The 16,052-nt window shown below is 47.4% G+C and overlaps 1 protein-coding gene across 3 annotated transcripts in view; it reads left to right on the forward strand.

Annotated features, from left to right (window-relative positions):
• Positions 1-3,236: 3,236 nt before the first annotated feature.
• The window catches only part of Mboat2 (membrane bound O-acyltransferase domain containing 2), a 128,448-nt gene continuing 115,632 nt past the window's right edge, over positions 3,237-16,052 (forward strand). For 2 of the 3 annotated variants that reach the window (XM_041630222.1, XM_041630223.1), the window contains exon 1: positions 3,237-3,438. In XM_041630222.1, coding sequence (XP_041486156.1) covers positions 3,361-3,438 — 78 coding nt within the window. In that variant the 5' untranslated portion in view covers positions 3,237-3,360. Of the gene's footprint in view, positions 3,439-3,939; positions 3,968-16,052 lie in introns of those variants that run through there. The other variant, XM_041630225.1, reaches the window with a different exon arrangement.

A 16,052-nucleotide genomic window follows, 5' to 3' on the forward strand; every position in this document is an offset into this window, starting at 1 on the left:
TATCTAATGTATGAGATGATTTTGTCTTTTGATTGAAAGTATCATTTATTTTTTAGATCATTCACACAGTTCCTTGAATATAGTAAGTGTTCAATATTTTTTTTAAGAGTTAGGGGCATGGGGATTGCTGTAATAGGTTGGTTATCTTAGGCAGGACAGTGAGGTATTACATATAATTAGTTGAGTTGTTTCTCATTTAAAGGCTCCTAGTCTAACTAACAGATATTGGTCAGGAGGCCAATTTATATTCTGATCACTGAGTTGATAGCTCAAAACGTAGACGGATCTCAAGTTTCCTTATTAGAAACGTAAAGATGAAGTACTTGAAAATGTAAGGTGCAGTTGACACACACACCTGATGCCTTAGTACACCTATAGACTGAAAATCAGTTAAATCCAGATGGAATACTTTTCTAAGAGAATATTACATTAACTTTCTTGCTGGGTGGTGCTGGTGCCTGCCTTTAATCCCATCATTCAGGAGGCAGAGGCAGGTGGATCTCTGTGAGTCTGAGGCCAGCCTGGTCTACAGAGCGAGTTCCAGGACAGGCTCCAAAGCTACAGAGAAACCCTGTCTCGAAAACAAACAAACAAACAAAAAAGGAATTACATTACCTTTCTTGAATGGCTAATTTAATACATCAACTTGACTGAGTTAATGGAGGACTAGATAAATAATAAAACTATTTATGGATATGCCCATAAGGATATTTATTGAAGAGATTAGCTTTTGAATTGGTAGACTGTATAAGGGAAATTGCTTTCTTCACTGTGGGGGCATCATGACTGGGCTGGAAAAACCTAAAAGGTAGAGGAAGGAAATCGGCTTAAGCTAGGGCATCCATCTCATCAGTTCCGTGATCACGGTGCAGCTGGCTTGTTAACCAAGAACCAGCAATAGTGATTTCACTCCCATTCAAGGCAAAAGGCACAGCAAACCGTCAGCTTTCACAGGGTCTTGTTTCAGACCTCCCCAAATGTTCCCAGCTCCCTCCAGTCGTGTCTTAATCCCGCAGGCATCACTGACTCAGGAACTCAGAACCCGGCAGGCAGTTTATCCCATGACATCACCCTAAAGCAAACCTGACAGTTCCACTAAGCAATAAGGGCTTACCTCGGGCCATTTCTGTAGAACCAGAACAGAGATGACAGTCGACCAGACCACAGGTGTCCTTAATCATACACGTTTCTTCCCCATGCCCTAACTTCCCCTCTATTTAAAAGTGTGTACCACTACCCCACAGATGGGCTGAAATGCTTAGCTTCCATCATTCCCAAGTGGCCATTTTGGTTAAAACCCTTTCCTGACCTTTTCACTATTACTTCTGCCTGCTTTCCTTGGGACAAGAGGCTAACCAGATGGAAGGCCCAGCCACCACAATGGAAACTATGTTTTGTCATGTTCTAAAAGCATAGATTCAGCCTGACATACTTGCTTTGGTAGACAGTATTTGTTCTAGGGCTGTATCTTTAGGCTGCCTACTTTAGGTTGCAATATGTTTCCAACACCCACTTTTCAAGCTTCTGAGATGGTATTTTAATTTCTTCCCCTCAGTGTGTATGTCGGACCACCTGTACACTTCCTCTACACTTCGCCAAAGTGGAGAAAAGAGAAAAAAGAAAAGTGGTCCTCCCTCAAGGTTGTATTAATAGACAGGTCTAGATTTGGGGGCTATTTTAGCATTATTGAACAGGTTTGCCTTCTAATGGGTCCCGAAGAGTTGCAACACTACATCGAGAAGGAAAGATCTCATTTAAATTTTTTCTTTCCATCTTCTATCTATCATAGACTAGAACTACCATACTCAGACTCAGCTACCCACCTGGACAGCATCAGTTGAATTAGTCAATTCATTTAATTCAACCAGCTCTTTTTCAGAGACAGCTGAGGCCACAGCCAGGTACAGCGAAGCACTATTTGTGCTCTTACTACTGAAGACTCTAGAATGGTTTTCGAGGAAGTGGTGTACCTGTAGCTGATGGCTACTGAATGAATGTTAAGCCTTAGGGTGAAGGGCCTTATTTTTAAGAGGTGTGAACTGGGGTTAAAATATTTGGATTCCACCCCCCACCACTACTGCTATTTAGCTCTTGGTTATGTAATTTTTTCTGAAATTAAATTTCCTTGTTAGAGGGTGGTTACAATACCTACCTCACATGGCTGTGGTGGAGGCTCAAGTAAGTCTACCTTTAAAAGCAGTGTTTACAGCCACGTTTAAACCCCTCCGTTCAACACGAGTTATTTCGACCTCCCACTTCCAATTCCGTGGATTTTGAGAGGTTGGGATGGGCATTTTCCAGGTGTTCACACGGCTTGCTTTCGTTACGTTAGAGTCAAGAACCACATTTTGGAGGGATGCCACACTGAGAAGCCCTCCCGGAATGGAAGGTGTGGACGCAGCAGAATCCACATCTACGCAGAGATGCTCACCGGGCAAGAAGGGATGCTTACCAGCAGCAACCTTTCCTCTGAGGAGGCGGGGCCTTTAATGCTGGCCACTGGCTGCCCAGGTTTTCCCTCGGGCGCTGCCCAGGTCCGACCTGTTTAGCACTCAGCTGGATGCGCGGTGCGGGTGTCGTCCCAGCGCGGCCCGTCGGACCCAGGTCGGGGCGCGGGCTAGGCAGGACCACCCGGATGCCCGCAACTTTGGGCAGCGCGGGAGACAAAAGGCACTTTTTGTTTTAGGGTCCTTGTGGTGCATCGCCCTGCAGCTCCCAGCCCCCTAGCTTTGTTCCCAACTTCCTCCAGCGCTGCGTCCCTCCAAGTCCCCTCTCTTTGTCTGGCCGCCACCCCGAGCCCCTTTGTTGTCCACCGTCTCCGCCAGGGAGGGGTGGGGACGGCGCCCACCATTCCTGAGACAGGAAGCGAGCAGAGGCAGAGGCAAGCAGTCGCCTTCGCACGCCCCCACCGGCGAGCGCGACTCTCGGTCGCCCTCGGGCGACAGTCGCGGGTGAGCCTCAGCCCCTCGCCCGCGTTCTAGGCACGGAGGAGGGGTGCGGCGAGGCAGGCGTCCTCTGATTGGCTGCGAGAGTCAGGGCGCCGCGCCGCTATTGGGCCGCGGGGCTGTCTGGCGTGCGAGTGCGCGAGGTGGGGAGGGGGCGCTGGAAGCTACTGGAAATCGGGCGGCCGGGCGGCGTGAGCCCCCCCCCCCCCCCCGCGCGCGGGCGGGTGGGCGGGGCGCCAAACAGTGGGCGTGGCCACGAGGCTCCGCCTGCGGCCCCTCCCCGCGCGCGGCGGCTTCGACCGCGGGCGGCCGAGGGGCGGGCGCGCCGCTGCATCCCCATCGTCGGCGTAGCTGGGCTCAGGGCGAGCGGAGACTGGCCGGAGCGGGCGGGCGGGCGCAGCGCCGAGGCCCGGCCATGGCCACCACCAGCAGCACCACGGGCTCCACCCTGCTGCAGCCTCTCAGCAACGCCGTGCAGCTGCCCATCGATCAGGTACCGGCGTCCGGGGCGTCGTGCCCTGGCCGCCCCTGCCGGCTGTGGTGCCACCCGGGCGGGAGTAGGGTGGGGGCTGGGACCGGGGCTGCTGTGCCCGGCTCCCGGCGGGGCGGGGGCGCGCAGCTGGCCTTGTCCCTTCGCCTGTCGCTCTGACTGGTGCCTCAGTGCCCACCCAGCCCCCCCCATCGCCGCCCCGGGCGGGGGTGGGCGCGGGCGGAGGCTCGGCGACAGCCCGCCGGGGAGGGCTAGACAGACGTGCGCGTGTGCATGCTGTCGCTTCCCGGACACCGGGCGCCGGACCCCGGAGTCCCGGGGTCGGTGGACCCGGGGACGGTGGACCCGGGGACGGCTGCGGGGTATTTGCTCCGGGAGGCTGAGGATGATCTGAGTGCCGAGTGCCCAGGATACGGCGTGGATGGATGGGGCTTAAGAGGTCCTGCACTTGGGGACAGTTTGCATTGAAGTGTGACTGGAGAGACCGAGAGGCAACAGTTTGGGGGAAGGCAGGTTCTGAAGAAAAGTCAAAGTGAGTTCATGATGCCTAGGTTTCTGGTGAAAAAGTTGCAGCTGTGGCTAGGAGCAGCCATCCTGTCCCCTCACCCTACCCTCAGAGAAGCGTTTGACACTAGGGAAGGCTGGCATTTAAATGAGGCCAGTAGAATTTGATTGTTTAAAGGGCCCCAGGATTACTGAGAAATAAACAGTATTGGGATGGAGAAAGCAGCGCCATTTTTATTGAGCAAAGGAACTTTGGAGGTACGTCCTGAGAGAGGTCTGGGAAAGTTGTTGGTGGGGTCCGGTTAGGTAGTCGGTCTCGCCCCAGGGCTGAAGGTAATTGACTCTGGAGATCTTGCTTAACATTATTTCTGCTCTGGAGGCGTTCGCACTTCCCAAGGGATACTGGTTCGCGGTCCTCAGCTTGACTAGCTGCTTTTGATATCTTAAGGATTTCCTCTGCAATACAGAATCCCTCCCTCTCCGGACTTAAGCTGGAGGTGACATCCGAGCTCAACCCCTTGTGGTTCACTGTTTAACATACAACACACTGAATGATGTCGAAGAAGGGTTAAAGAATTCTGCCCAGAGTTTAGCTCTGTATTCTTTCCTTCATTTCACCCTCAACTTCCGATTAATAGTGAATACCCGTCCCCCACACACCTTGTACAGCAGGTGGGATGTGTATCAGGCTAGCAGGTTATTCGAGTGAGATGCTCCAAGGGAAATGCTTTCTTTATTTTACAGCATTAGGCTTTGTGTATTAAGTTGATCAGAACCAAAGGCTTTGCGTGTTCTCAGTCCTGTGAGGGGAGTCTCACTATTTTCTAAATGGAATTGTGGCACGTGACCTTGTGTGTTGCATCTTTGACTTAAATAGGTTGTTGCCAGCCTACCAGCAAGCAGAGGGCAGGATCTGTTGCGAAATTTTTCTTTCTAATGGAGAAGCGAGAGGGAGACTTTTACCTTTTCATCCTTTTGGGAGACAGATACTTGTGTATTCTCTCTGGCGTAGCCCTGCTGTGCTGATACTTTTAAATTTATGTAAAGGATTAAAACTTTTAAAAGCAATCTAGTATTACTTAGCTCCTTTAAACTTCTCAGCAATCCAGAGAAAGTTGTTTGTGGAACTTAAGTATGCAGGATCAAGGCAAGGTGACTTGAATTGAGAGTGTGACTTTGACTTGGCACCTTAGACAGTCTTTATCCTCTGGGGTACTCTTAAGCTTTAGAACCCCGAGTTTATATGGTCATTTGTATAATACAGTTGTTGGCTATGTGGTAAGCAAGTTGTAAGACTATTAAGTTAATACCACACAATCTGTACTTTTCGTAGCGATGGTTATTTCCGTGAAATACCAAAGAATTGACTCTTAAGACATTAGCCAAGTTCTTGGAGTCATTAAAACCTCACATGATAAAGTTAGACAGACATTTTAAAGTTAAGACAACTAGAAGAGTCTTAGAACGTGAATAGTTGAATCCAAGCTGAAAGAAATCCCAAGACTTGGCTGTAGTCAAATAATGTAATTCAGTAGGGGGAGGGAGGGAGCAAGCCAGGAAGTGAAGAAGTCTAACTCGCCAGTGTGTTCATTTGGTGTGTGCCAATTAACAGTGTTTAGAAAATTTAGGCAATTATAAGAGCAGTTGTTTTAGGGAGTAATAAAATGGGAACTTTTAATATTGTGTCGACTTGATACGCTTAGAACTTAAGAGTGCCCCTTGCGTCTGAGGTAGCAGGAAGAGATTTTATGTTGTCAGGCAAAGGCGGAGGAGCAGAAAATCTTGCCTTAGACTCCTGAATTTTTTTCTTTTCAAAGAATTCCTGAATGACCTTGAGGTAGCAGAAGTGGTGTTGGGTTCAGTAGTCCTTAAATTTAAATTAAATCACGGAGTCTGGGAGGTGACAAGATTCGTCTTTTTCTTCTCCTTCTCCTCCTCCTTCTCCACTTCATCCTCTTCCTCTCTTCTTCTTCTTTTTTTTATTTTTTATTTTTTTTATCTTCTTCTTTTTTATTCCAAGATAGAGTTTCTCTGTAGCTTTTGAAGCCTGTCCTGGAACTTAACTCTGTAGACCAGGCTGGTCTACGAACTCACAGAGATCCTCCTGCCTCTGCCTTCTAACGCCTTTAATTAAGGCGTGTGCCACCACCGCCTAGCTACTTTAAGATTCTTTAAGATAGGAAGTGCCAGGCTCTCTAGGGCCTGCTTTCCCAGTGACTTTATTTCTAGTGTATTTCTGGAGATCTGACTAAAGGAATGTGTAGAGAGTGGGGTTTGAGGAAGGAACCATCTGAACACTAGCTGTGCCAAAGGAAAGGAACAACCTTGTGAGACCCAGGAGAGATCAGGTGTCTTCGTATCATGGGGCTTGTGTTCCTTATAAGTTGCTGATGTGCTGTTTTAATCTCCACAGCAAGTACCAAAATGAACCTAAGAACAATGCCCCAGGTGATCAAACTATATATATATTTCACCATTTTATACCCTCTATTACATCTGCTTTGTTTTGCTCTGAGGTGTCATGAGATTTCTGGTTGTGACCCCCTTTACCGTCCCTTTTTTTCTCCCTTCTTACTCCCCACGATGCTGTAATTTCTACTCTGAAACTGGGGTAAAGATCCAGGAGAGTACTCTAGGCAGAAGGCTGGTTGGAGATGAGCCCTGGAACAGCCTTCTTGACACAGGAGTGTTATAGATTATGTGACAGATTCTTGAGACGGGGAAGATGAGGTGGGGACTTGTGGTGGTTTGGAAGGTTTGAAGGAAGTAGGAAAAAGATGGCTGGGGAAGAATGGTTAGGAGTGACCGAGTTTCGCAGAGTCCAGGGGTAACCGTAATACCCAACTCTCAAGAGTTTGCGAAACTTTGCTGTGTCTTCTACGCCATTCAGTAGAATCCACACACCTTCAGGAGTCGGAAGTCTAATCTGAATTCTCATGCCCCTGTGTGTGCTCTTGAGTATTGGCATAACATGTCAGCATATTTTGTGGCTTTCACGTGGGGGAAATACTTTGAATGTATCTTTGTTTTCGAACTGATTCTCTGATCTTCTTGGCAGTGAAGGTGAGAATAAGAAAGAACTGTCTAAAGTTCCAAATGTTGGTGTGCTCGTGATCAGGCTTGGGATAGGGGAAGCGTGTTCGTTTGTGTATGTGTGTGTATATGAATGCATGTGTGTGTGTGTGCACATGTGTGTGTTTATAGTGAATGTGTGTGTGTGCACATGCACTCATGTGTGTAACAGAGACAAGTGGGAAGGCTATAAAATCTTGGCTCCGTTTGGGTCAGTTTATTGCTTCACTTTTTCCCTTAAGTCCCTGTACCACGCACACAGACAACCAAAGAAGTGGTGTTTTAGGGGAGAGTTAGCTTAAGACTGGCTTTTCAAGTCCCCTGACAGGTGTGAACTCTGATGAATCCGTTCACAGATGGAGGAAGGGAAAGGACCGTTTTCTAGGTCGATGCGGTCAAGGGAGCGGAGCTAAAATTGCCCGCTCTAGGGTTAGCTCTGAGCTGCAGAGTGAGCTTCTCTCTCTTGCTCCGCCCACTGCTGAAGAGCTTGACCAATTTTCTACTTGTGAGGTCCGTCTCCATCACAAGAACCAGGAACCAGTGACAGCCTCTGTGGAAGATGCCTTCCAGTCAGGAATCACCCTGTTCGTTAACAGTTCTAGAAATACCACTTTATAGAAATGTTACTTCCTGTATAAAGTGTGTGCTGACCTTAGTTTAAATTCCATAACTGTGTGTTTAGGAACTGATAAAAAGGCCTGAAATGTGGAGGGCTGTAAATCAAAAGTCAAGGGAGGAAAGTGGACTAGTAATTTGAGGAAGTTTCAGTAGTGAAGAGTTGAAGTTGCCTGAAGTTTAACTTAATGGAGAAGGCACACCCCCTGGAAATGCTGTTAAACGTAGGGTCCCTGTACCGTGCTCAGCTCTCTTCATTAACAGAAAGGGTCAATGCACGGCAGTGGCGTGGGGTTCTCTGTGCAGGGTGGGGGCCTTGCTTTGCCCACTGCTTGATTTTGGGAAGTTACTCATTCTCTCTTTCTCTTGCTTTAGGGTTTGTTTGTTTGTTTGTTTTTATTTTTTGGGACAGGGTCTCTGTAGTCCTGGCTGTCCTGAAACTCACTCTGTAGTCCAGGCTGGCCTCAGACTCAGAGATCTGCCTGCCTCTGCCTCCTTAGTGTTGGAATCAAAGGTGCGCATCTCCACACACTGGGCTCTACTGTGCCTTCTAAAGTCCACATTTCCTCCTCTGTAAAATCAGAGTCACTGTATGCTACATGCTCAAAGACTATTGTAAAAATGTAATCTGTGGAACAGCCTGGCTCCCTTAGACATTTGACACACAGTGTCTCCTCTATTATGAAATACTTAATTGCAATTTTATGTTTTTGTTTTGAGAACTGCACTCTTAATCTTCAGGACTTCCTTAGCAAAGGGCACTAGGACGCTCTCTCTGGTCAAGTTTTGTATCCAGACAGTGATTAAAGTAGGATTCCAGTCTCCTTGTGAATCTGGAGTTCAGCTTGTTTCTGCTGCTTCCTTACTGTTTCAGAGATCTTAGTGACTTGATAGTGTTCCTTCCAATGGTCCTGCCTGTCTAGGTGCAGACAACCCTGGTACCTGTTTATTAGGTCCGGTGCTGCTGACCTGAAGTACTCAAGTAGCTCACACAGCTTTTGCTTGCGGTTGAGTTCAACAGGTAGGATTCTGCCACGATTGAATTTGGTCGGATTTCTTTCAAAACAAGGCACAAATGTGTGCCTCTGAAGAGAGAGCATTCGGTGACGCTGAGAACGAGATGGGTGAAGAGTGAAGCCCCCTTTAGTCGCTGTTCAACGTTTGGAAAAGCCGACGTGTGGAGTGTTAAGAGTTGGGATTCAGGAGGCATGGCATGTCCTCCTTGCTTCTCCATGTCACCAACGATACATCCCTCTCTTTGCTGATCAGAAAACGAGCCATTCTTCCCAGCCCAGCACCTACAGATAGGCCCCTTAATGACTTCGTTTATGTGACCGGTTCCTTATTTGAGCTCCAGGAGCATTGTAGGTTTGGCAGGCTTCTGATATGTACTTTCTGCCTGCTGTTGCTGGTACCCCTCAGGTTTTGGTAGGAGACAGATTGAAGTAGGTAGTAAGCAGTGCTTAGGAAGATGTGGTAGGCCTGTGAAAGCAGCAGGGAATGATGGGATTCCCAGGCCAGTTGCACCGTGTGTAGGGGCAGAGCCCCAGGAGGAAAGCGGGTCAGGAGCAGGGACACTTGAAGGAGGGAAGGAGTTACGGTCCCTAGCTAAGGGCTCAACCTGGAGTGAATCTGAGGGCGATGGCATCTCTCCCCTTCTCCCCGTCCTTGGGTTTGTTGCTGGGGTCTCTTTCAGAGGATGGGGTGATGCTCAGGAGGCACAGGACAGAGCCGGGAGTAGATCTGGAGGGACACTGAGTTACTTCCCATTCCTGAAGATACAGGATGCGCTCCAGCCACCGCTTTGTCCCCTCAACAGCCGGAGAGAGGAGTTGACTCTTCCTTCCCCTGTCACCTTCCTATTTCCTAGTCACTCTTAAGAACCATCGTCCGCGGGCCCTGTCTCTGACACTAACAGACAAGTCCACTGGCGATCTTGGAAAGTGTGGTCCTTGCCCATCACTTCCTCATTTAAATTGTCACAGTTTCCATGTTGTCGCTGCAGTGCTTTCCACAGTGTGGCTGAGTCCATTTGGGTCAAAATCTCTTGGGGCTGTTATAAAAAAAATTAGGTGTTCCCTGGCTCTACCCAGTCCTAGAAATGAGGGCCGAGGAACCTGCATTTTGACCGCCTCCTCCTCCATATTTTCCCTCCCCATCAGAAGTAGAGATCTGGGTCAAATATTTCAGGTACTTATTACTAAAAGGTTATAAAAATACAGTGTGTGGGGCCAGAGAGATGACGTAGCAGCTAAGAGCATATACTATTCCAGAGGACTGCAGTCTGTCTTCTGTACAGACGTCTGTCTGGTAGTCAAGACCTCCAGGAGCTCCAGCTCCAGGAGTCCAGCCTCCTCTTCTGGACTCCATAGGCACCTTTATACACACGGACACATCCACACAAACACACATGATTAAAAATGAAAAAATAAGCAGAGCTTGGGGTACAGCTTAATGGTTGGGTACTTTCCTTGCTTGTAAAAGGGCTGTGGGTGTGATCCCCAGCACCAAAAAACAAAAAGCGGTGGAATATTCTTCAAGCATTTAACAAAGTAACACCTAATTCCCCATGCACAATGCAGTTAGTGGTTTGGTAGTCACAGGACTGTGCACAAATAAGATCCACAGTGCACCCTAGGTCATATGACCCTGACATGGGACAGCTTTTGGTCGGACAATGTAGCTTCTTTCTGTCATTCCTGTCACGTCGTCTCATGGCTGTATGCCCAGTTTTACATGTAGAAAGTGCTGGCAGTCTAGATCTGTTGTCCATTCTCAAAGTGGCCTGCTGGGGGGATGCCTACTCTGTCCATTCTCACGGCATGCTCTGAGAAGTGCCGGCCCACGGTCAGGCCTACAGCCTGTGAAGGACGGCCATTGGATGCCTCGCCTGTCGCAGCGCCCATGTGCCCTCCAGCTGGGCAGGAATGTTCTCCAGAGCCGCATGTGTGGAAGTGGTGAGCGAATTCAGTCCATACCTGCCGTTGTGCCATGTGCTTGTTCAATCATATACACGTTCCTCAGTATGTTTTTCTTTTTCTTTGAACTCTTTACCTTAATGGAGCCATTTTTTTCCTGCCCCAAATCCCCTGCACCCTTTTTATGCCTGGCAAAACTTTTTGGTATTTCTCCAAGGTTTGTGTCTTCCTGAGGATGCCTTCATGTCCCTTGCTTTCCTGTTAGGCCCCTTGTATGTGTGATATGTCTGAGTCATATGTCTTCTAAGCATGTGTGATGTTTCTGCAGCAGGTTGTGAGTGTTCTGGGGGGACCGGCCACTTGGACCCCTCTTAGAGAGCTGCCTTTCCTGTCCACGTAGCCCCTCTGCGATGAGGCCAGTGCTGCAGAAAGTGCCCAGAGAAGAACGAGAGCTGTTACCCATCTCCACCATTTCTACCCTGTATCCTCCAGGGCTGGGGCTGCCTTGCCAGGCTGTGATCCCCTTTCCTCTGGCTCTTGAGAAAGGTGTTCTTCCTTCTGAGTCTCAGAAGAAGGGTCCTTCTGATCTTCTAGGGGGTCTTCTGTGCCCTTGTTTTTCAGGGACTGTAACGGGCCTTATGTCCCCTGCTCCAGGATCAACTCTGGTGGCACCTGTAACATTTAACCTTGGCTTATTCCTTACGACACTGTGAATTCCCTAGGGATAGGGCCTGTTGCCTCTGCTCAGGACCCTCCTTGAGTTGAGGGAGTATGCATCAAGTGGCAACAGTGTGACGAAGGCCTTAGCCTGGCAGACAGTCTGACTGTGAACTTGGCAAGCTGCTTAACTTTGTAAGCATCAGTGTCTTTCTTCCCTTTTATTGCTAGACAAGTTCTCACTGTATGTCCTTGACTGTTCTGGAACTCATTATGTAGACTAGGCTGGCCTAGAATTCCTTTATAAAGCTCCGGTGCTGGGATTAAAGGCAATCTCAGTTTTGTTTTCTATCAAATGGGGCACATAGTAGGTTGCACCTAGTAAAAGTAGGTGAGCCTTGCAGATATAAGCAGGTAAAGGCCAGCGTACCTGGCTGTGACTATTATTAACATCTCGGGATCTCTTCCGAGGGACTGGGAAAAAGGGATGTCTTGTATATGACTTCAGTCTAGCCCTTGGGTTCTTCAGAACCTTTTCAGCATCCTTTAGATAAGTAAGTGTGTGCCAGTCAGCATGCTAGACGTGGGGGATGCCATCCCATGACTGTTCCACTGAGAACACCGCAGCCTTGGGGAGTGGCTGGTCAGGGAAGGAGAAGTCTTAGGGGTCCTCACTAGGGCATCAGAGGGACTAGGCTCTCACTGGCTGTGTTCAGGGCATTTCCACTAAATGCAGCATCTTCTCTGCCCCCTCCAAGGGTAGTCCTGTTTTCCTGGCTGGAAGCTGCCCTCTGTCTCTTAGAGTTGGTGTGTGGCCTGGCTAGTGAAGTGTTAGTGGTCAGGCTTCCTGAGGGACAACTTAGAAGATCTCTGTTAGTGGGCACAAACTTTTTTGGCTGACTGTTCAGTTTCTTTTCAGTAGGCACCAGGAGCTAAAGACAGGCAAAACATTGAAGATGAGTGATCGCCAAGGAGTTGAAGAGAACTTTAACTCTTGCTCTCAGGGGGTCGCATTGCCTGGAAGAGGGCTTTAGCAACGCCTCAATCTAAACATTGAGACAAAAGAAGCCTGCAGATCGCCCAGTTGTCTCTGTAGGGAGCAAAATGCTGCCAGCTTGATAGTGTTCTGTGCCTGTGTAGAGCAAGGCCCTCTAACAGAATCCTTTGCGGTACTGTCCAGGTTCCCGACAACACCTGTTGTCATCATTCCGTCTAGTCCAGAGCAAGCGTGATGTGCCAACGGCTGATGAGAGATAGGCAGGCGCTTTCAGGTCAACCCAAAGGAGCAGAAAGGTGTCCTTGGGCGGTGAAGAAAGTTCCGTTCATCTGACCAGCGGGTTTAACACGTGCTCCGACCGACTCTTCCCTGGCCCTCACATTAGTTTCAGAACTCTGAATCTGCCAGTGCTCAGTCAAAATGAGGTAGAACCCATCTAGCTTAATACTACATTTCAGGATAAATGTTCAGCCTACAGTGACATTCTAGAAGTTAGCCAGTGATCAAAGACGTGTGAGACAAGAAATAGAGCCGACTCTGGGGGTCGTGGTTGGTGGTGGTGATGCCCCTGGAGCTGACCAGGTCAAGGGGTAGATACAGTTGCTCAGCCCAGTGTCCACTTCCAGTTCCAATGCCCACAGAGTATAGCTGCTGGTGTGTACATGTTCTGAGGTGTGCATGGCCTGCAGTCTGGAAAGCCTCACACGCAGCTGGAATGGGACACCCCTTCCCACTTTTGCTAATGGTTGCTGCAGAGGAATGTTGGCCTGGTGCCAAAGCTGACTTTTCAAAGGGAAACTGGAAATTTAGATTTTCAACGGAAGTATGATTTTTAAAATTTTAAATAAAATCTCATTTTTTTTTAAGTCCCAGAAATGTATCTAGATCAGGTTTAGTTAATTAACCACTTGGAATTATGAGTTTCTATTACCGTTTATGTTGTGAGTTCACTCTGAAGTGTGCTACAGTGTTCTAAGGCTTAAGAACTTTGATAAAGCGGATTAGCACTAGAGACGGTAAGCAGGACCTCTGACAACGCAGTGGTGATATTGGAGAATGGCCCTCATAATTCACTATTTAGTGATTTCAACTTTGAGTTGACCCCCAAAAATTGTCCAGTTAAATTATATTTGCTTGAAACTGTCACATCTTAGATTCCATCTTGAAAGTTAATATCTTACTAAAACGGAGGACTGAAATTTTATGCTGTTATTTTTATTCGTTTTGCAGATCTGTATTAATTATCGTCAAGACTATTTTTTCTTTAGTTCTTTCAAGCTAGGGTTTTTCTATGCAACAGCCCAGGCTGTCCTAGAACTTGCTTTGTAGACCAGGCTGGCCTCAAACTCACAGAGATCTACCTGCCTCTGCCTCCCAAGTGCTGGGATTAAAGGTGTGTGCCACCACCATGCCTGGCAATGTTAAGACTATCTTATGGGCTAAGGTATTTTTAAAAATCTAGCTGGCGAGGAATCAAGTAATATTTGGAAAGGCCTTGACTATCTATGTTGGTATTTCCAGTTCTTCCTCAGTGTATGTTGATTTGGGGCCAGAGTGTGTGTATCATGTGGTAACTATACAGGCTTTGGAGTTTAAGCCACGGATTGCTTCACTATTGAGTGCTGGCTTGCCTTTTTAAATACTCAGTCTGACACAGCTGTTCCTATTAGCTGCATCCCCAGAATAGAAGTGACAGAGATTTTTGCTGTGTGACTGGAGGACAGGGTAGGGAGGGACCCTAAGCTGGCACTTGGCATCTCTGAAGATAATCGAGGGCTCCTTAGTAGACAAGGACAATCCTGGGGGTTGGAATTGTCACCCTGTCCATTCTGTAGCGCCAGCTAGTTATGTCTCCTTTTGTTCTTGAGCTGCATAAGAATTTGGCATCATAGCCTTGGGCTTCAGCAAGTGGAGATGGTGATAGATTTATCAAAATTCAAGAGTGGTGCATTGAGTGCTGTTGAGCTGTGTGTCTGCTAAGAATTTTTATATGGATTGGGGGGAAATTTGTTTCTCAAGACTGTTTCTTGAGATACTCGGAATATGAAATACTGGAGAAGTAGGAAGTTCCACAAAGGTACTTGACATAGATTCTGAGTTTTACCATGTAGTACTGTAAAGTGGTGTGTAATTTTTATTACTATTATTTATTTAAGAGTATTACATTGGGTAGGAGATATTTGAGTTCATTTTTGAAAATTCATACTTGGAATATCAGAGCTAAAAGATGTTACAGACTGTTTCAATAACAACAAAGATAGCCTGGGGTAGTGCCGGAGGGCTGGCCTTGGGGTCTTTTCCTCCTTTTTGTATTTTGTGGACAGCATGAACCACTAGTAGGTGATGAACGTCAGAGGACTGCTCCTTGCTTTATTCCTAACTCCAGACTTGGGAGGTATGGCAGGGGAGTGTTAGCCTGTGCAGTGAAGGAGAAAGGCTGTGTCAGGTCAGTGTGCCCTGGCTAGACAGGTAGCAGAGGCCAAACACCTCAGCTTGCCAGGCAGGACAGCGAAAGGGGAATGTTTTGTGTCTTGCTCTTAGGATCAGGAAAGAGAGACAATGGTGGAGCCTGAGCTCAAGGAAGCCGCTTCGGGCGGACCTCTGACTAGAGCCGCCGTCCTGGACCATGTAGGTTTGGCAAGTATCTATATGAATGTTGGCGATTGTAGCCTGAAGGGTCAAGATGGCAAGAATGATTGTTGGTTGGTAAAGAAGTGGTTAGTCTTGTTTATTAAGTACTGTAGGTCAGTGCTAGCATTTGGAGATGTGGTAAGTCCTGCAGAGATTCAGAGAGCAGGAGCCTGCTTAGTGGGTGAGCAGACTGACAGATATTTCCAGCATGTGAATCAGAGTCAGAAGACAGCTGTGTTGGAGTTTGGACAAGGCTGCCGCATCAGTGACCCCGAGGATGGGTGTGTGTGTGTTCCTCACAGAACAGTTGCGGCGTAAACACATTGATGTTATTTCTGCTCCACCTGCTGATATAAAGGCCCCTGTTTCATCTGACAGGTGTTACCACCCAGGTTGGGGCTGGCTCACACGTAAGGCAGCTGGCTTTATATGAGAGTTCCCTGCAGCCCGTGTTAAAACAGTGGTTTTCCATAATGGTTGTGCTAATTTACATTTCCGCCCACAATGTGCTAAGGTTCCCTTCCCCCACTTGGATCTCTTGTCTTTTTGATGATAGCTCTTCTTGCTGGAGTGAGGTGGTTTTGATTTACATTTCCCTGATGAGTGATGTTGAACGTTTGTAGTAAAAAAATTTAAAATGGAATAACAGTATCATCCAGCAGTTGTACAACTATGTATGAATCCAGAGGAAATGAAATCTGTATGTTGAAGAAATATCTGCATTCCCATTATTATTGCAGCATTAGTCACAATAGCCAAGAAATGGACATTCCCCAGGTATAACTGATAAATGTAGGTGGAAAACGTGCTACATATACACATGGCCATACTGTGTATATATAATATATATATTATATATACTGTCTACATATACACACGGGAATACTGTCTACATATACACAAGGGGATACTGTCTGCATATACACATGGGGATACTGTCTACATATACACATGGAGATACTCTGTACTTTTAAACATATATATATACACACATGTGACTATATATACACACGAGAATACTGTCTATATATACAAATGAGAATACTGTCTACATATATACATGGGAGTACTGTCTACATATACACTTGGGAATACTGTCTACATATACACACAGAATACTTTTTACATCTACACTCGGGAATACTGTCTACGTATACACATGGAAATACTGTCTATATATACACTTGGGAATACTGTCTACATAGACACTTGGGAATACTGTC

The sequence above is a fragment of the Microtus oregoni genome, unplaced genomic scaffold (genome assembly GCF_018167655.1).
Source record: "Microtus oregoni isolate MIOR12 unplaced genomic scaffold, Mior012 000034F_ref0000314, whole genome shotgun sequence".
In the NCBI taxonomy this organism is placed as follows: Eukaryota; Metazoa; Chordata; class Mammalia; order Rodentia; family Cricetidae; genus Microtus; species Microtus oregoni.